At 37.8% G+C, this 21576-nt stretch overlaps 1 protein-coding gene across 6 annotated transcripts in view; it reads right to left on the bottom strand.

The window, feature by feature from the left end:
• Positions 1-21576, bottom strand: part of MARCHF7 (membrane associated ring-CH-type finger 7) — a 34946-nt gene that overhangs the window by 1476 nt on the left and 11894 nt on the right. For 3 of the 6 annotated variants that reach the window (XM_084644101.1, XM_084644099.1, XM_084644100.1), the window contains 8 exons: positions 18128-18289; positions 15282-15453; positions 12522-12689; positions 8602-9712; positions 8157-8326; positions 6242-6351; positions 4267-4380; positions 2270-2318 (listed from right to left, as the gene is read on the bottom strand). In XM_084644101.1, coding sequence (XP_084500227.1) covers positions 2270-2318; positions 4267-4380; positions 6242-6351; positions 8157-8326; positions 8602-9712; positions 12522-12689; positions 15282-15453; positions 18128-18289 — 2056 coding nt within the window. Of the gene's footprint in view, positions 1-2269; positions 2319-4266; positions 4381-6218; positions 6352-8156; positions 8327-8601; positions 9713-12521; positions 12690-15281; positions 15454-18127; positions 18290-21576 lie in introns of all 6 variants that reach the window. The other 3 variants (XR_014713678.1, XR_014713679.1, XM_084644102.1) reach the window with 2 other exon arrangements.

The raw sequence follows: 21576 nt of genomic DNA, 5'->3' as shown, positions 1-21576 counted from the left end.
AATATCTAAAGATTCATTATCCCAAACAGAGAATACTTTAGAAAATTAATAGTTTTACGAAGCTGTCAGCCATACTGTGTCACTTATTTTTGCTTCGAAGTAACAATTTTCAGAGATTCTCTAGTACTATGTGCTATAGAAAATGGTGGTAAAAATTTATATAGAACTGCATGATAGGGAAACGGGAAAGAATACACATTTGCAAGCTGTGGAAAAAATTGTGATGTACATATATGCAACACACATCCTGACATGCTCTAAGATGTTTGTGTACACACAGGAATCACTTCCACCACCACAGAAGTGCAACTGCCTTTTGGGTGAGCAATGCAGTTGTTACTGTTTAGTGCCCTGAACTGTTTAGTATGAAAAAAGAATTTCAGCAAGTATGTCTTAACACAGCACTAAAGTGGGAGATAGCTTAGGATCATCTATATGGAAAACTGTCAGCATAAGTACTTTTGAACCATCTTGGATAAACCTACTTGCGTTCAGGAACAACTTGTTCATGAATAGCTGCAATATAAGTAGCTGTGGCAGAATTCAATTTTTTGGGGGGGTTGTAAATTCAATCAATCAGTATTTATTTTTAACCTTCCCTCTCCCAATTTTACCAATTTAATACAGTTTTCACAGCAGGGCTATAGATGATTCCCTGCATTGTTGGGGAAACTGGATCCCTGGAAGCGGAGGCTGCAGGGAAGGCTGTGGTACTGGTGGGACTGAGCAGACATTTCTGGCCAGGACTACAGGGAGGAAGACAAGCCCCCAAGAGTGGGGGGGGTCACCCACTGCTGAACACCCCTTTCTCGGGACAGCTCTCACACGCCCAGAAAGTGAGTGAGTGAACAGGGCCACCCTACAGGCTGCAGAGGGCTTTCTGCACACCAATACCACCACATCCCTATGGGTGCAAGGAAAGCTATGCTCAGATTGCTATTATTGGACATTTTTTTCCATTGATTTCTGTGTCAGGTAAAAATCAACATTTACTGATGACTACCAATTTAAATTCAATTGTGCCAAGCCTAAGTGTAAGTTAAAAGGGAAGTCTGGCCTCAATTCTCCCCTTCCCCTCAAAAACTAAATTAGTTTGTGCATTAAATATGCTCTCCCTCACCACAGTTTTTACAATTTCAGACTCCCAAACTCAGTGTTTATGCCAATTGATAGATCACCTGTCAAATTCTCTGCAGATCAAACTCAAGGTGAAACAAGGCTCATTCCAGAATTTGTTTGTACTATAAAAGGAACACAACTACCTACATGAGGAATAAGTTATTTTATAAAAAACTTCTGGTCACCTTGGTTTTGGAAAAATATTAGCTAGCTAACAACTAGATCAGTACCATATGAAGTCATATTCAGGCCCATGAAACTAAATCAGAATTTGTTTCCTGCAGCACAAGCAAAGAATTATCTTTATAGTACTCTGGACACTTCATCTCCTGGATGGAAATCATATTCAGACCTTATGACCTGTATTCCATTTTTCTATAAAGAGTCATCCGTACATTGAGGTTGACAAATCAAAGTAGTCATCAGTATCTTTCCAATGTCTACACGTAGCAACAAGCAAAACACAACACTTAGATCCATGCAAGTTTAAGCACTAGGCTATGCGGGCTTCTGCCAGTGTAGCCCAGGGCACAGGAACTAGGTAGTGAAAAGTTTACCCAGTTGCTATACTTTCACTCTGCTAGAGGTCTTCCAACTGGCCTGTGTGTATCACAAAAGCTGGTGCTGACAAAGGAATAGCTAAAATAGTTCAGGTTGGGGGAGCCAGACAGGAAGGGATGTGCATCGCCTAAGTGGTCTCAACTGCAATTTAAGCTGCCTTCCCCTAATAAAACCCCTATAAAAAGGTAACAGGCTGCAGGTCACCACCAAGTGACCACAAACTACAATTTGGGAACTAATTATTCCAATAAATGGAGACAAGTTAATCTGAATAATTAAAGAATCCTGGTACTGTTATGCACAGGCTTCAATTACAGAGGATAGTCCTACTGGTCTCAAAAAATAAATCCACTCCCCAACAGACTATAAACATTTAGGAAAGCTAATTTCAGCCCTTAATCTAGACGCCAATTCACCTGCACCACCCTTCCAGTGTTACATGATAAAATAGTCACTGCTGTATAAACTCACAAGCCAGCTTCAGCATTTATGTTTGGTACTATAGCAAGCAGGATTTTCAGTTTAGTTTCCTTATGTTGACTTAACCTGAAGTGAAACTGAACGAATCTGTGAGGGAAAAACCACCTACTTTCAATATCTTCCATATGTGCCTGAAGAGTTCTTGCAAGGTTAATAAACTAGAAACAAGGCAAAGAGAAAGTAATTTAAATGTTGCAAAATAATCTGCAGAAACTTGCAACAAGTTAGCACAGAGGTTTGCTTTCTTCTTTAAAAAAAAAAAAAAAAAAAGGACTATGCATTTTATGCCTTTACCCCAAAGCCATTCCCAAGGGACAATCACTCTATGCCCTTATCAGCATAAACCATCAGTACAAAGTTTAAAAGTTTAAAAAAATAAGGCACATTGTATCAGACTATTGTGTAATACCAATTGGAAGTGTGAATCTCCACTGTGTCAAAAATAATCCTGACAGTGAAGTCAAGGGTGTCATGTTCATGCTCTATATTCTGCAAAACATGTCTAATTTAAGAGTCAAATATACAGTCAGTCAGTTATGGAAATGGGAAAAAATTTAATAAGCCTTTTCGTCCCTAGTGTTACAAAATGTCATTTATATAATGACATTTTGTAATATATAAAAACCAAACTAACTTGGTATACAAATTGATCTAATGAGTAATGACTTGATTATGTGAACTCGTTTCATCTACATTAATCTGAATATAGTGGGATTTTATGGGGAAGTAGAACCCACTTGACTAATGATGGTCAGAGAATCTACACTAAGGAACCTATGCAAACTATAGTAAATAGAAGGCTTAAAAATATAATAAAATAAGTCACTAATTACAACTTTAATGCTTTAAAAGATTAGGGTGGAGATTTTCAGAACTCAGACAGTTGGGTGCCCAGTTTCCCATTAGCTTTCATGAAAATGGGGTATACAAATCCCATGGCATCGCTGAAATTCTTAACCTAGATTTTTAGCAATTAAAATTTAATTATTAGTTATAGCTGCCTTCAGAACCACATTCAATACACCATAAATTGTAAGTTGCAGTGATAAGAATATATTATATACGTGTAGCACCATAAATGTACATGACCCTGCAGAGTAGGAGATTAGGGTCAAATTCCCTACCCCAAATGTTTAAAGTCTAGGCATACTATCTGGTACAAAACAAAACAGACATGGCCATGTGTTGATAATTCGAAGGTTTCATGGAATAGGTTCACACTTTCTGCAGTTTTTCTTCTTGTTAAAAGGACTAGCTTTTCAATAGCTAATTTGCCAAAGAGCTTTTTTCCATTATAGGATACCAAAGAGCTTCTAGCTATATAACTAGGTTGCTACATCAGATTTTGGTCAAAGAAAGATTTCCAATGATACTGAATTACTAGTACATAATTTATTACACTCCTAAATAAGCGCCAATTTAAGGATAAATATCCAACCATATGACTAGGAAGAGTTTCCTCTAGTTATTTCTTGAATTGCATTATAAATTGGCAAGCTACAATGTAATACAGAAGTGCAAACTAAGGGCCAAATCCTGCAAATGGGTGTTTACAAGTTCAGGCCCTAGTAGTATAATAAAGGGTTACTAGCATATTTGTGTACTGTGATATCTTTAAGACTGGTTGAATACATCTGTGATTTTGATATTTGGAATTGTACATCTTGCACAACTGTAGATTTTGTAATCAGATATTTTCAAGTTAAGATTCGCTCCTCTCAGACTTCTGTGAAATTACATTTTGACTTTTTGAACACATTTGTTTTCATTATCATAACAGACCTCCAAAATATTCAATGCCTTGTTTATTTTAACCACTAATAGTCTTGTCAGCAAAATACACTTATTTTAATATTGCATGATGCAATTCCCACGAAGACAAGAACTATGATTTTATCATTACTATTTGTACTATGGTAGCACCTAGAAGCCCCAATTAAAATCATGGCCTCATTATGCTAGACTGTACAACCACATTTTAGAGGTTACAAAATAAAGTACACAGGAAATGAGCTGTAAGTGTATGAGCATAGCAAGGTAAAAACTCACCAAATAACAACCTGAATGTTTACACAAGCAAGGCTACCCACAAAATGAGACACTCACCCTGACACGTGTGCTGGCCTCACTTGCAGTTCCCAGCATATCAGAAAAGCGTTGTTCACACAAGTGTAACAACACTACAAGGTAGAGACCAGAGCTGATAAATTCATAGTCTGCCTTGAAGGGGATAGGAGAAAAATTCAACAATGAAAAGCATACCAGTGCCAAGGTTCAATAGTAGTATGCCGAGGGAGGATAACAGATGCAGAGGCTTTAAAATATCTCCTAGTACATTTCTGATCTTAGTGCTTCAAGTAGTTATGAAATCATAACTAAAAACTGATTAGGCCTGATCAAGACTCTTATTCATGAAAATAGATTTTACTCCCACAAGAACTTCCACTGAAGTCAATGGGAGTAGTTCATGAGCCAAGATTTGAGGATCAGGACTTTTTATGGCTAAGCAGTCTTTTTCATAGATCCCAAAACTATCAGCTCATTTCAGTGCTGAACAGCAGAAAGCAAAATGCCCTCTAACCTCTCTTCTCTCAACTGGAGAGAGCCATTGAAAGATAACAGGAAAAATGTATGCAACTTCATCCAGTAAAAGGGGGGAGGGGGAAAGGAGGAGGAAAGGAAACTAACTTTCCAATAGTTAATGATTAATGGCAGAGAAAATAAAGTTTTAAAGTAGGGTAATACAAAAGAACTTGAAATGACTAGTGTAGCAATTACTGGCCCAACTTCTGTTGGTGAGAAAAACAAGCTTGAAAGCTGTCTCTCTCTCACCAACAGAAGATGGTCCAATAAAAGATACTATCTCACCTACTTTGTCTCTCTAATCTCCTGGGACTGACAAGACTATAACTACACTGCATACAATAGTGTTGCAATTTTTATTTATTTATTTATTTTTAAACTAAGAGTCAGTTCCTTAGGAACGAATTGCAAATCCCATACTCCCACCAGTGAGCAATTACTCCAGGTGTAGTCCCATTGATTTCAACTATACTAGTTCTGTGAGTATCTGCTAACCGATGCAAGTAGTACGTTCATGATCTGGCCCCAAGTGACTGGATTCTTATCGTTAAAAGATTAATTGTGTTTTTTCCGTCTTGGACACCCACATAGGTGCCTAGGTTGAGAGCTGATTCAGAGTACACATAATGCAAACCTTAGCTTTCAACTTCCTTGTTATGAATAAATTGGGTCATGTCCTCCTTATTTAACAATTACATTTAAATTTCCAATCTGGAATTTCAGTTATTTCAACTTATCAATATTATTCACATAACTGAGGTTGTACTGTATTCACAAAGGTAAAGTACCAAGCTAAAAGCATAGGAAAAACCTCTGAACAACATTTTGTACTCTCTCAGTAGCCATCTGTAGGATACATACGTGTCTAGTAGTCAAAAAATACACTATATGCACTCAAAAAGTGTATTAGAAACAACTGAAAAAAGGAAGATAGTGTTTCTTTTTAAGTAAGCTGATATCTTAAGCAGTGAGTGACTATTTCAGGGCCTCATTTTTGTTTTTGTCTAGGTGGGGCAAGCAGCAGGATAGCAAATTTTAGGGGGAAATTTTTCAGTTTGTTTACCAGTCTAATTAGAAGAGATTGTGGAGTTGTAAGGAGTTTTTATCACACCTGCAATGTAGACATTTAAGTATGCAGAAAGCTAGACTACCACCTTGAATCCATCTGGAATATGATCCTAGGTTCGTACCAGTATTTCTAGGTTCATATAATCTTATTTCAGAGACATCAAGTAGAGTAACTGCTAAAAACAGACAGACTACAAGGTGGAGAGAAATTATATCACTACTAGGGACTATGTAGAGAATCTGCATCCAATTCTCATTTCTTTTGCTCCACTTAGACAGGGGACAGAATATGGCCTAAAAACATTTATATTATGTAAATGGTATCTGACCAATTTCTCTTTTTAAAAAAACCCCAAACAAACAAAAAAACCAAAAAACCAAACTTCCAGCACTAGACTGACACTTACCAAATTAGGCAAAATATACTAACTTGTTCATTTGCATGTGCCCTATAGAGTTCATGAATATCAAAATCCTCAAGATTAAGATTCAACTTCTCTTTACACAGCTCACAGGTAGTTACTGCTTCCAAAGAAGAACCTGATGGAAACAAAACAAGAAAGTAAGATCATATATTCAAGGCTAGATGTTATGGTCTAAGTGATTGAGTCAATTTTATTTTACATAGCAAGATTAAACAAAAAGGCAGTATGACAGCAAGTGTTGAAGTCACTGTAGGGAACATCTGTTACAGGGTTATGATTTAACAATAGACTTTTTTGTCAAAGTTTAGTTGTTTTATATCTTATGCGCCTCTATGACAGTTCAGCAAAACCCCAAAACCACTTTTACTCTCAATGCCATCCACATATATAGGCCAATACCTAAAAGCAGCATAAAACTGTTAAGTGCTGAAGTTTTTTAATGAACAGAGATTTTTTGGACTGCAATACCAGCTTTTAAAGATGTGGACTGCCCATTTTCTGAAAGATTTCCCAAATTTTCCACTTTCACGTGCTCTGCAGCTGAACAACTAGTTTAAAACTATGGCTATTATGAATAATGTTAGTATTCCTTAAAACAAGGCATTCATTTGAGCAGATTTGATGCCACTAAGGAATGCTAAGGTTCCACAATACTTATAACTCTGCCATACTGTACCTTGTTATAAAGTCATTATAATTAAAAAGTTATAGAATCATAGATTACGGATGGAAGAGACCCAGGAGGTCATATAGTTCAACCCCCTGCTCAAAGCAGAACCAACCCCAACTAAATCATCCTAGCTAAGGTTTTGTCAAGCTGGGCCTTTAAAACCTCTAAGGATAGAGATTCCACCACCTCCCTAGGTAACCTATTCCAATGCTTCACCACCCTCCTAGTGAAATAGTGTTTCCTAATATCCAACCTCACTGCAACTTGACACCATTGCTCCTTGTTCTGTCATTTGCCACCACTGAGAACAGCCTAGCCCCAACCTCTGTGGAATCCCCTTCAGGTAGTTGAAGGCTGCTATCAAATCCTCCCCTCACTCTTCTCTTCTGCAGACTAAATAAGCCCAGTTCCCTCAGCCTCTCCACAGAAATCATGTGCCCCAGCCCTATCATTTTCGCTGCCCTCCACTGGACTCTCTCCAATTTTTCCACATCTTTTCTGTAGTGTGGGGGCCAAAACTGGACACAGTACTCCAGATGTGGCCTCACCAGTGCTGAATAGAGGGGAATAATCATTTTCCTTGATCTGCTGGCAACGCTCCTACTAATGCAGCTCAATATGCCATTAGCCTTCTTGGCAACAACAGCACACTGTTGACTCATATCCAGCTTCTCATCCACTGTAATCCCGAGGTCCTTTTTCATAGAACTGCCACTTAACCAGTCGGTCCCCAGCCTGTAGCAGTGCATGGGATTCTTCCGTCCTAAGTGCAGGACTCTCCACTTGTCCTTGTTGAACCTCAGATTTCTTTTGGCCCAATCCTCCAATTTGTCTCGGTCACTCCGGACCCTAACCCTACCCTCCAGCATATCTACCTCTCCCCCCAATTTAGCATATATACTACTGAAGAAATGATCAAAATGTAAGGTATTTTAACAAATAAAAAATACACAGTAGAGTATTTATACCATCTTACTAGTAAATCCCAGCAACACCAGAAATTGAATCAGAAATCCCAAAGTATTTTGGGATACTTTGAAAATTACATGTATAAAGACAAACTAGGATTGCCAGGTATACCTTTCAGAATTTTCATGCTTCTCTTGGTTTGTATCCAACTGTTTTGCACATTTAACAAATCAAATGACCTTCCAAGATTGTAGGATTTTTACTGCAATAGTTAGTCATTCCAACAACACACCTTTCATTTAATCTGGAAAAGACCTTGTTCTAAAAAAGGTCTACCTTACCAGAATTAATCTTGGACTGCAGCCATTTTTTCATGCATTCCTGATGAACATATTGCAGACTTCCAGTGCATTTGCATGGCTCTATTAAGAGGTTGGTAGAAGATGCAGATGACATCTGGCAGATTCTACATAAGTCACCTTCCTCCTCTTCAGTGTCCTCTAACAGGAGGCTGAGTAGGAAGAAAGCAGTTTTTTCAAATAGAGGTGGAAGTTACACGTGTATGGCATTTTTTTTTCCAAACTTTAATCCCTTTGACAAATAGTTCTCAAACCTGAAAAAGTTTAAAACAAGTTTGTTTGAAGATAGTGACATTGTAGGTGCCACAGAATTGAGCTGCAACTATCTCAAAACAAGAGGCCCCTTTAAATAAAACTTTAAAGAAAAGTCTCATTAAGTCTATTAACCCATTTAGATGTTTTATTGACTGGGAATATATTGATTTACCTCTCTTTAATTTTCTGGAGTTTTTCAGGATCTCTTGAAGGTAATACTTTAGATTTGTCACTTTCTTCTCCATCTGGTTGATTCCAACCTGAGGGAATAATATCTACCGTTATCATAACATTGTCAGATATGCTGCTCCCTAATGCTGGAGGTACTGCAAACCGGAATAAAGATCCGGGAAGAATTCCTGATATTCCAGAATTTCTTCTACTGCGAGCTGAATCTGGTGTGGAAGCAGTAGTTGTAGGACTGCTAGATACTGCTGGTGTTGGTGGTCTGTTGGCAGCAGCCCCAGGGGAGCTGTTCTGTGCTTCAAGTGGAGTCTCTTCGCTAGACTCTCTTCTCCTAAAGAGGTGTAGTGATCTAGCAGGTGTGTCAGAGGTAGAGGTTCTTGCAGATTCATCTCTTCCTTCTCGCCTTCTTCTGGAGAAGAGAGGTGTACATCTATTTCTTAGAGATGATGATAACCAGGATCCTGTATTTCTACTTTCAGACTCTTGTCTGTAACTTTCAGGATCTGAATCAGAACTATGATTCTGTGAAACACCTGATAAACCCCATCTTCGTCTAAGGAAGCTAAATCCCTGAGAAGCTTCAGGTGTCTGAATGCCTGGAACTTCAGGACGTGCAGTTGCATTAGTGCTAGATTGGGTAGAAGTTTGAACTCTTGGGACAATACATGAATCTTCAGAATCTGATGATCTTGCATTTAATGAGTCTTGGCTAGACCTCCGTGAGAAAAATGTAGATGACATACTAGAAGCTAAACGAGATAGTAATTGTCTAGTTGTACGCCTTCCTTCAGTATCTGCTGGAGGCTCACTGAGTGACCTTTGAGACGCAACCCTTTCAGTGCTGCTTATGGAAGGAATTTCATCTCTAATGGCAATGTGGGTAAACTCTGGCTGTATATTCCTTTGGGAAGATTCCATTTCCCTTGTAGAATAGTTAGATCTTGAAGAGCTCCTGCTGGAGACTCCGGAGAATAAAGTTGACTCATGTTCAGAAGGCAGCTGGCGGTTCATGGATGTATTCAGCCTCAAAGTGCTCAATGAATTATCTTTTGGTCTTGCTCCTTGTGCATATGAAGAGGCAGGTCTATCCTGAAGATCTACAATAGAAGAATTGAAGAAAGCGACACAAAATGTACAGTCATTTAGAAGTTATCCAACTGAATTACAGTGAGTCTAGGGTTACGTTGTACTCATTTTTAAAGACTTTAAAGGTTGGCAAGATAGGTTGTAGACAGTCTAAACTGAGTATTGTTCTCTTAGTGAACAGGATTAGATTATTACGTAGATTCCAGATAATGCACTGGTTTCAGTTTAAGTCCACAGCAGATGCACATACCCCACAATCCTTATCTGTATTTTATTTAAACTACCACCTTATGATTCAGCATTCCTCGTGTGGAGGGATCAACTTAATGAACATTAAAATAATATATCTGTCAACTGACATTATGTAAGCACAATACTTATATTTAATAGCAAACTGCATATATAAACAGTATTCTATTTAATACCTATTTTTCAATCCAGTTTGGGCCTTTTGAAGTAAATATTCAGATCAGTCTAAGAATTTCAGAGACAAATATAACAGTCATTAAAATATGTCGAGAATGCAAAATTTATAGATAAAGCATATTTCCTCCTCTCCCAAAATAAAGGCATTCTGATATAGTTACAGTATTTAAAAAAAAAGGAGTTTAACAGCTTTGTGGAATACTTAATCCCAGCTAAACCTGAAAACAAGAGACAACAGAAACTGTAGTTTCAAAAACTACTCAAAGGTTATGTGGCCACTACTGATTAAGTTTAGTAGTAGCTGCTTCAGTTAGAGATCTTTAAATGTCCTACAACTTCAATAGGAATGATAATCAGATGCAGTGAAAAGAAAAAGCATCTTGTTTAACATCTAAGTGCTCAAATAACTCCAATGCAGTAAAAAAAAAAACACACCCATAATTTCAATAATCCCTCAGTAAAAAATTTAGTTATACTAAGAGTAACTGTTGACTAACAAGTGTATTACTAACATTGGCTTTCATGAACAACTGACACTTTAGAATCTATTACACTGTTCAATGGCTCAACTATCCAGTTGGCTCAGACAGGGTCATATGACTAATCATTTAGTATTATTGCTCTCAGTTGCTCAGTTTGCTATCCAGATGTCAATTGGCTTAACACAGCCATATGACCCAACCAGCCAATTAAAATGTTATTCTTGAGTCCTCTAATTTGCTGCCCTCCCTTCTACTCCCCCGCTTTTTTTTTTTTTTTTTTAATTATCCATCTGCTGCTTCTTTGGATGCATGATTTCTTTAGATCCTGCAGTTTGTCTTCAGAATGTAGCCACTACAAGGACTTAACTCCCAGAGCAACTCCTTCGACATTACAGCAGCTGAACCAGGGTTCCTGTTTTATGTCTGAGCCCCAAAAGACCAGCAGCCATAGCTGAAGATAACCTTTTTTCCCCTAAGGAAGGAGGCTGGGAGAAAGTGAATCTTTTTTAAAAAGGAGGAACAGATAAGCAACCAGGTAACTAAACAAACTGCTTTGCTTGTTTTTTAAAAATTGAGTTCATTAACTGGAGTCAAATGTTTCCCTGTATAGCATAGCATTATAATCCACTGCATCACATGACATTTCTGAACTCATGATACACAAGCCCTGAAACTGGAAAGAGAACTGCACAGGCAGAACCCCTTTGAAGTAAATAGCTCTCCACAGGTGCAGGAAACCTTCTAAATAGCTCTCCTTGCACAACTAGGGCCATAGCAAGGTTTCTACACTAATGCTAGGCTACCACTGGCAAGGAAACAGAGATCCTTTCCTTAGGCACTAAGGCACCCCAATCTTGCATTGTGATCTGTACATGCAGGAAGTCCCACTGACTTGAAAGTCTCCATGCAAGCACAGCAGACTGACTACCCACATCACAATGCAGAATTGGGGCCTATATTTTTCCTTTATTTTCTCATACCCATAAGAATGGGGATTCTGCAGAGTTTTACATGAAGACACCATTAAAGCACTGGTGTACTGGGTGTGAGAAGGATATGTGAGGAGTCTTTCCTTGGATAGGTAGGTTCTACAAAGGCCAAAACAGCTTAAATAGGAAGAAAGCCTGGCATAAGGATTATGTGGTTCTGTTAAAATACTCAAGTCCAAAGATTGCTTTGAACCCCAAAGTCATATTAGTCTGTGTTAAGTTTTTTATAAAGCCCTCTGAGGTTATAAGTAAGTGTCTCAAGCTGGTTGTATGTGCACTCCGCTCGCCAACAGCTACTCACTTGTAATTTTTGTTCTGCACTTGTTTTCTCAACACATTCTACTCTTGAAAAGATGCATGGTAGAAATCTCTTGGTAGGTAAATGGTCTACATGTGAGATATGAGCTGATTCACTCAGCCAAGAGACAAGTTAGGAAAGAGGGACACAGTGTATAGATCTGTTAGTCAAATAACCTAGTTTATACTTTATTCTCCATCCACTGGGGAACACTTAAGAGGTTAAACAAATCTCTCATTGGAAAATAGGTTGAGAAGATGAGGGAGCAGAGAGGTTTGCTGAAAATTCACATGAAGGCAATAGAATGTTTCACTCAACACAGAGCTCCGTTCAACAGATCCCCGCAGCTTGGTGTAAATAGCTTGCCACTGTATCTACAGTTAAATGCATAAAAGGCATTTTCAAACCCGGATCTAGACAGAGATAACTGTTCAGCAATTAGACAGCAAGTTAAACTCTTATCTACATGTTTGACCAGTTGAGTTAATTAAATTAAGTTGAGTTAATAAAGAATTAAAGTACATTTGTTATATTTTTACATGTGACATGAAACATTAAAGGAATAACAAACAAAGTTAAGCAAACAACCTATGCATTTGCAAGCTTTCAGCTGCATAATACATACATGCTGAAGATGTAAAGTCACCACTCCTGTGACTATAATCCACAAGACTGCTAACAGATGGATCTGTTCTCCTTTCTAGCTCTCTCCTCTCTCTCACTAGCTCAGTTCCCAGAGAACTGAGTACCACTGATGAAGATCTAGGAACTTGATTATACCTCCATGAGGAATCTAAAAAACAAGAACTCTGTATAAATCCTACTGGTAGTTTAAAAATTTTAGTATCACAAAAATATCAATGCCAGTTTTACTCAAACATCTGATTTGCTTTGGTGTATTACAGTATAATTGCATTGATGCTAAAGGAGCTTCTTAAAACTTGTTTTCTCAGAACACATTCTCAGCCCATGAGTAATTAAAAATTTAACTGCTCTGCTCACAGTACAAAAGTTCTGTTTTTAAATGGCAAGTGTTTTTCAATTTTATTTTTTGTAAATTTTTTTTTTTGTAACTGCTTCAGCATCTAAGCAGGAGTTAGGTATTTCAGATTTGGTAAGAACAAATGTGCTTCTTCAGTGGCTCTCTTAAAACATTGGTTATACACCTCTACCCCAATAGAACGCTGTCCTTGGGAGCCAAAAAAAAAAAAATCATCTTACTGCATAATAGGTTATATTGAACATGCTTTGATCTACCAGAGCACGCAGCCCCACCCGCCCGGAGCGCTGCTTTACTGCATTATATCTGAATTCGTGTTATATCGAGGTAGAGGTGTACTATTTTGGAATTAAATACAATTTAACACACATATTACTTCAGTCTGAGGACCAGCCAAAGAAAAAAAAAAAAAGCAAGGATCAAATATTCCTTTAGACATTTAATGTTGCTTTATTATGAGTAGCTATTTCAGTAAATACACCGAATATTTTTCTGAAGCTGCATTACAAACATACATGTGCAAAGCATCAATAACGTACAAAGGGAGCCTTAGCCTTCTCCATTTTATGTTTTATGTCGACAGTCAGGAGTTTTCAAATGAGGGCACCAGCCCATTCATCTGAAAGCAAATCAGTGTAGTAATAGTCTCAATCCTGTGGACAAAACTCCAGATTACAATGGACATTTCTATGTGCAAAGGGGTTTGTAAGATCAGAATCTGTAATCACTTTTGGTTTCCTGCGGTTCCCACCTGACCACAGAAAGCAGAGATGGTCAATGATGCCATGGTTTGTACTGAATATACAATGTATTATCAAAGTGGAGGTAGGTAGGTAGGAAGGTAGTGGAATCCAACCATTTGTCAAATTGCCAGTGTTCTCAGATTTTGAAGAGTGTTTAGCTGGACATAAGGTTATAAATACAGGTCTGTATACAAGAAGGAAGTCTTGACAGAACATTTTCATTGTGTTTAACACTGGATTTTTCTTAAAGTTATAAGTTTATAACAACCCTACCAAGACCCACAATCCTAAAATACTGCAAAGTATGGCAAAACCACTCAAGTACCCCAAGCCAATTTAACTCTGCCCCATTATTCTATCCTATGTAAGGTAAGTGTGATACGCCAAGCCTCTGATACCTTGGTGGTTTGGCCAGGATCCCTGGTTTCTGTGGCCTTCTTAAAATCCATACTATCACTTCTCACTTGTGGCTGAAGCCACCTTAAAATCACATCCATCTTGGATTAAGTTGTATAACCTTGGATGTAGACACCAGCTAATGTTTCTATAGCTGCTAGGAACCAAAGCACTGAAGACAACAACAGGGAATATACACGGTTTTAAAATGACTCCATGTCTGACATGACAGAAGTATACTGGGAAGATGAGAAACTACATTTCACTTTAGCCTTTATATGAAGAGTAAGAGGAGAACTCTTGGAACCGCAGTCTTCTCAAAGCAGAGTGAATAGAAGGGTCAATGGCATACATGTATTATTATGATTTGAGGGTAATCTTATTAATGTCTGATAGGATGCTGTGAAGCATCCTATTCATAATCAGTTCTGAAGATATGCAAATATTCTGAATAGAGAGGGGTAGGGTTACAAGACCATACCTAAGGTAGTCTGTGGTATTTTCATAACTTTCTGATTTTTTTTTTAAATTTACCTTCAACTTTAGTTTTAGCTTCTACACTTAAACTGAGTTTTTAATTCTATTCCCACCCCATGGACACACATTCTAGACACATATTTACAACCTTAACTCCAGCAGTAGTTGGATTAAACATTCTCTTAAGAATCTAAAACCATATCAGCTCAATGTTGTCTAATATTGTCTTGAAAGCTCTGTTGTCAAGATGGCCACCTTTAGCCCATGGTTTAATAAAAAAAATCTGCTTCCAGCTCCACCTCTGCCCATAGTATTTTGGCCAGCTGGGGTATTCAGGGCTATGTGAAAGGCATAGCTAGGATACAGGGAAGAATTTGCTCTCATGTGCCCTACTGCTCTTGTGTACCTATTAAATTTTGGTTCCAAACTGCATCAGTAAACAGCTGCAGACTTTCTTCCTTAGGACTCTGACATTTGGTTACCTTAGTCACTCCATTCACCTTTAAATAGGAATGTTTTCTACTAAAAAAAGTGATTTTAATAAAGTGGTCTCTTCAAAACACTAAGTTAATATTTTCCTAGACACTGATAAGGATACCAAAATTGTGAAAACAGTTTGTTTCTGCTGTTTAAAGTTTATTTTGAATATCTAAGTATTTAAAGCCTCAGTATTTATCAGCAGATATTTACAACAACTTGGTAAAAGCTTGCTGTTCAGAACTACATTTTATACATCTTATTTAGCACTAGTAATAAAGACATCTCTTACCTGAAACTGCATTTAAGCCATTACTTCTCACAGAAGAGGTAGATGCATAGGAAAGCTTAGGTCTCTTTGAATCACTATCCCGCTGCTGGTTATGTAGTCTTGAGTATGCTCCCTGACTTCTCTCAGATTCACCATACCAAGTAGATGAAAGAGGAGAGGAGGAGGATGTAGACTGAGTGTTTATATATATATAAAAAAAGAAGTTATGGAAAGTAATTTCACTAAAACTTTTTACCTGTAAAAAAAAAACAAGCTTTTCAACTACCTACCTATATATGGCTAGAACCAGCTTGGTAACGTCAGCAAGACAATTTGCATTACCTAATTTGCTTATAAAAACAATGTGGAAAAGATCCACAGGCGTGCTATAGAAAAGCTGCTAAGTTACCTCACAGTAAGCATAACTTGGTTAAACAGTTAAAAGGATTTAGTAAAAATAGTCCTTTAGCTGTATTTTAGGACTTATGCCAGTAGCCTTGATTAGCTTCTCCTTTCCCCCCCACCCCCCAACCTCTCCTTCCAACCCCAGGGTTTAATCAGTTTTTCTTAAGGAACTCTCTTCCCCATTACACTGTTTTGTAACACTGAAAAGCATTTCCCTCGGATATGCAGAACACTGTCACTAAGCCATGTTTGAATACATGAAGGTGTCACAGCACTGATTTTTTTCCATATTGTCTACATTTTTGAAGAGACAGTAAAGATTATAATAGCCTTTACAGTTCACAAATAGCTTTAACTGCTCAATTCCATCTTTTAATGCTCATTTTATTAAATGTTCTTGATATATATTTTCCCCCAAATTATTCTATCATCTGTTTTAGCAACCTAAAGTTATAGGTTTGGCTAGCTATTAAATCTCTTGCTTCTGAAGACTGGATAAAATGTATGTTATAACTTCTTATAGTCAACACTGAACTGCAAGTTATACGATCAGCAGTAGACCACAATTGACTGCTAGTTGCTAATACAAGTTAGGAGGCAGAATTATAAAATTATTAGGGCTAATAATATTATTATTAGAGGAAATGAGGCATACATGTATAGTTTTACTAAGATTTGTGTAACCAGAACAAAAAAATAACTTCATGCACCAGTCAGTTACAGCTTGCCTTGATACTTCACCTTCCTGTCCTATTACTGCAGATCCTTCCTATAAATCACAATTCAAATTTATTTGAAGAGAGTTAAGGAAAAGCTTAATTTTTTATGTAGGGTTTATGCAAAGCAGCTGCTTTTACTTTTTATGACTGGGAGCTGTACTAGACATTTGTCCTCCCTGCCATTTAAAAAAAAAAAAATAAATAATATAGAAACTAGCTTCCCAAACCAAAGTACAAAACAAGACTCGTAACCCTGTTTAGCAATCACACACATTGAGCAATGAAGCTAACCTAAAAGCAACAATTTCAGAAAGTACTGTATGGTGCAACATCCCTTTGCATTGCAGCTCAAAAGCCACTTTAGGGGAAAAAAATAAATTTATGGGGAGAGAGAACCCCAAAAACATACCAGTTTGAAAAGCCTGCAGTGCCTACTACCTACCGGGACAGGCCTTTGAGAAGCAGAGGCACAGCTTGTACTTCAACTACATGCACACCAGGACTTCCCCTGAAGGTTGGCAGCCCCACACCATTTGTTTTCTCACCCACACTCTGCCTACCTTCAACTTTTAAGTTGGTGTAAGAAACCTGTTTAGACTGTATGTTCTCTCTTGGCAAAGTTTCCAAATATCTCCCTATATTAAGAGGTCACAGACCTTTCCATGGCTTGCCCAGTGTTCTGTCTTACTACTAATTTTTTTTAAACATTTGTTGACTTCAGTATTGTGCATAAAATGTCATAAATAGCAAGCTTCAATTCTGTGTGGGGACCAGACCCAGATGAAGGCAGACATTTTAGGCCCCAGTTCCTGGAGTCACAAAATATTAAAATTTCAGCTTCCATTTTAAAATTATGCAACCATGAGGGTCAAAGTAACTTGAAAACATGATCAGGGTGTAACAGATGCCTGTCTGAACCAGCAAGCAACCTAAAACAAGAGTTCCCCTTATTCATCTTAACTCTTAAAACTATTGCCTCACTCCTAGAAGGCATGGAGCCATGGGAGTGCCATAGTGTTAGTTTGGGCATGGGTGGGGCCACAATATGCATTTAAGAGTCAAGTAATCACCGCCGTCTTTCCCCCATTATGCATACAACTGCTTTAAATTTTAAAATGGAGGATTTGCAGAGCTATGTCCCCTTCAAATTTATATTTAACTATTTGTAAGGCAATATTTATGTCACAGAAACCGTGCCTTCCAGAGACCTCTGACATTTTTTGCTTCAGCCCCTGGGGCCGTGGGACTAGAGCTGGCAGCCAGCAGGGCCCCGGCAACAGCCTTCTCCCGGTCCCCCTGTGGGGTCCTGCGACAGGCAACAGCCTCCTCCAGGTTCCAATGACAGAGGACAGTCTCACATGTGGGGAGGACAGGAGAAACCATGGAGCTGCAGCAGCAAACATCACAGACAGGTCACTGCTTTCGTGAATTTGTGTTTATTGCCCCTAACCTTTCTGGGACTTTTACATAAAATAACCATGACAAAATCGTAGCCTTAACTATTTGTAAACTAATCTAAAATAAATCTAATTCAAGGAATTCTTTATAATTGCTGTATAAATGTCTGTTAACAACTTCGGTCCCCTTCTTTCCCTTCCTCCCCCTCACTGTTAACTTGACTGAGTCTATCAAACTTATTTTAAGCAACATAGCAGGGGATTCCTACTAGCAGGTTTTTCGACCTGGAAGATTTGTAAGTAAAACCTCTGTTCCCCATATATTTTATATATTAGCAAGTCTCACCAATCTGCTTCTGCTTCCCAAAAATCTTCCAGACCATGGACGATCAAGTGTCCCCGAGTAGCGAGTTGGAGAGGAACTAGAAAGCTTCCAAGGAGTTTCATGAGCTTCTCCTCTTTCTCTAATTCCCCAGTCTCTACTGGAACTATGCAACAGATTGGATTCCTAGAGAACAACATGCATATTACATGTAATTTTAAATCAAGGTGGCGTTTTTAGTCATGCTCTGAAGACTGAATACCTATTAAGATGGTGGCACCAAGAGTCAGGAAATTTCAAAATTAAAGCAGGCACTCTATCTTCAAGTGTTTTGGACTTAAGATATGGGCGATATCAATTCTTAGATCTAAGCAAAGATTTGTGGGCTGTTTTGTTTTCTTAGTGGGTTTTTTTGGGGGGGGGGGGGGAGGGGAGGGGGAAGAGGTAGAGAATTAGCTTCTCTCTTTTCTGCTGCCTCAGATTCCTCCCTGACATTAAGCTGTTAATGGATTTTTATACTGAGAGGAGAGAAGCAAGGACCCAATCCTTTTGCTGGAAGATCTGAATAGTTGTCACACATGCAGCTGTAACCCAAACTGTAGAACTCTGTCAGTTTACGGAAGCTGAAGTCTCTATATCCCCTCCTATTATTTGAGGGTAGGAAAGAGGAACTTTTAAGTTCAGGTTTCCTGTGGTGTGATACCACTACTCCGATTCTACAGAAATGAGGCAGAAATGTAAAAAAAAATTGTTCGTAAAAAAACACACACCCCTCCCCCTCCCCCACCCCTTAGGACACAGACCATCTTTCTACACCAAAGCAGTAGTAGAGGGCAAAACTACATTTGTTTGGTTCACCTTAACACTGAACATGATGAAGAATTACATTTTTGCCATCCTCTAGAGCAGCACTCTGATGAAAAGAAATCCTGTCCTAACAAAACAGATGAAACGAGGGAGGGCAGTTTGTCAACTAAATTGGTAATGTGGCTTATTAGCAAAGTAAACCAATGCTGTTACTGTAAGAACGTTTCACATAACATTTTCGTAAAATTCACTTTGTTCTTAAGTGTTCTTGTTTCTTTACAGGCCACAACCATTTTCCTATTCTGCTGCCTCTCTTCTCCTTACTCCTCTGATATGTTCCCAAAAAATATATTATACAGACGCGTAAAGGATAGGATCCTGACTCTCCATCCCCTTGCTCAGGGAGTACATTAGGGAAGTTTCACTTTGTAGGTCTGCTACACAACTTCTAGCGTAATTACATGCAGCCCTACCAGAGAAGGCCTACAAAGCACAGGGCCATATGGAAACAAAACATAGCAATCACTGGTGGGGGGGTTGAGGGTGTTACTTTAAGAAAAAATTGTTTAGTAGTTGGGTATCTATGTAGCTGACTCAGACATTGTGCAACAGCACTGAAATTATAAATAGCTATTTTGGCATGCATATTAAAGACAGTTCTGTATGGGAGCTTTGCAAAATACTGCTGGCTGACTAACTTCTGTACAAAATGTTCTTCGAATTGCTGGAAAAGTTTAGTGTATGGCAGTAGCTGCAACTAATTTGACTTTTGTATTTCCATTCTCCCAACACATCCAAAGGCTGCAGTTCATATTCTAGACAAATAGGGAAGTTAACAGTAATAGGACTGGAACATCACACTTCTGGAGAAAATTACAAAATACAAAAATTACAAAATCTTTATATCTCTAGGTGCTCTGATCAACTAGTACAGAGAAAGTTTTAACATTGTTGACATTCTTGAGGTTCCATATCAGCATTACTTAAGAGGCAACTTCCAATAAATTCAGTAGGAGTAAAATCAAATGGCATTTCTAATGACAACTGAAATTCTATTTATATGGAAAGACAGCTGTTTTTTTCAAGTGAGGCACAGTATGAAAGTTAACTTCATGCTACGGAGTTAAATTCCATGTCTATGTCTTTATTAAGTTACTCCTTCTAAAAGTTATCTATAATTAATGTATTACATATGGGAATAAACAAGGTTTATTAGCTTTTCTTTAAGATCCACTTTGACTAAATTGGTTCCCACAATGGCTATTATAATATTATAATAATAATATTATTAAATAATATTTTAGATACTCCTTTTGCGATAAGCTTCTGGAATCACTGTTTCTAAAACACTTTAATTTTGAAATTTAAGTTTTTTAAATCTTAAACTGTTCTCATCACTAGGAAATTCAGGCATTATCCAACTTTAAGATATAGCTGTGCTTTTGTTTTGTAAAAGCAATCAGTTACATGTGTTCATAACTTCCACTGAGGTGTGTCACTTGCAGCATTGTAGAGGCTTGCAATATTTTTCTTTATTCTCCAGCCACTAAAAACCTGAGAATTTTGGCTTTCATTTTAAAAGATTTCTAGTCCCCGTGCTTCATACAAACTCTTGAAAATATGACCCCAGTGAACCAGAATGGCTCAGAAACCAGAACGTAATGGGAAAGTTCTGGTTTTTAAATCTCATAATTTTTAAGCCACTTTGAGATCCAACTTGTGACTTTTTCAGCACTGGAGGGTAGCAATACTACATTTGGGACTGAAATTTTCCATGCTTGATCTCTGTCCAAAGGTAGAGACTGGATGTGTTTACAATTTTGCAAAAGAAAGCAGAATACCCCTTTACAACTGTTTAAGCACAATCTCACGGCTAAATCTTAGAAAATGTTTTTCAAGATTGGAGTGTGTATTTAAGGGTTCTTTAAAGTCTTAGTTTATTTTTTCCTAAATTTTAAGAACTCCCATTAAAGGGTTTTTGCTCAGTATAGTAGGAGAGATACTGGAATTTTAGTTTTTTTAAAAAAAATCAGAAATTGTTACATTACCAAAACCAGAAGTTGCAGTTTCTCTTATGTTCCCACTTAAGTTTATATACTGCTGGTGTAAATGACACACAGCACTTATTTTATGGTGCTGAACAAACAGTCCCACCCTAGAGTTTCACACATACTATGCAGTCCAAAACAAACTGAATGGTGAGTGAGTAAAGCAGAAACACTACATAAAAAGGTGGTGGTTTTTTAGAATAACTAACCAAAGAAAGTGAGGTTTTAGTAGGCCCTAAAAAGCAGCACAAAAATCAGAGTGTCCTTGTCAAAAAAGAGCAGCTCCCAGAAACTCCCAGTTTAATTAAATCTTATTTGTAGGAAAGGAAGGTGATAATTTAAGATTTTTGCTAGCAAGTTTCACAAAACTTTTGGAAGGTTTATAGAATAGAAAACCAAAAAAGCTTGCATTTATAATGCTCTTACTTTTAGAACTCTAAACCATGTAAAACTGACACTTACTGCGACGACGTGGAGTTTTATTCACCTTATGTTGCATGAGTGTCTTACTGTCCTATTCGACTACTGTGCGTACCTCCATTTCCCTATGTACTGTGACAGTATTTCAGTGGTGGGAATCGGGTTGCCCAGGAAGCAGGACAAAGAGGAGTAGCAACA

The sequence above is a fragment of the Lepidochelys olivacea genome, assembly GCF_965140295.1.
Source record: "Lepidochelys olivacea isolate rLepOli2 genome assembly, chromosome: 11".
NCBI classification, from domain to species: domain Eukaryota; kingdom Metazoa; phylum Chordata; order Testudines; family Cheloniidae; genus Lepidochelys; species Lepidochelys olivacea.
The sequence above is the reverse complement of the archived record's forward strand: the minus strand, read 5'-3'. Positions and strand labels throughout refer to the sequence as shown.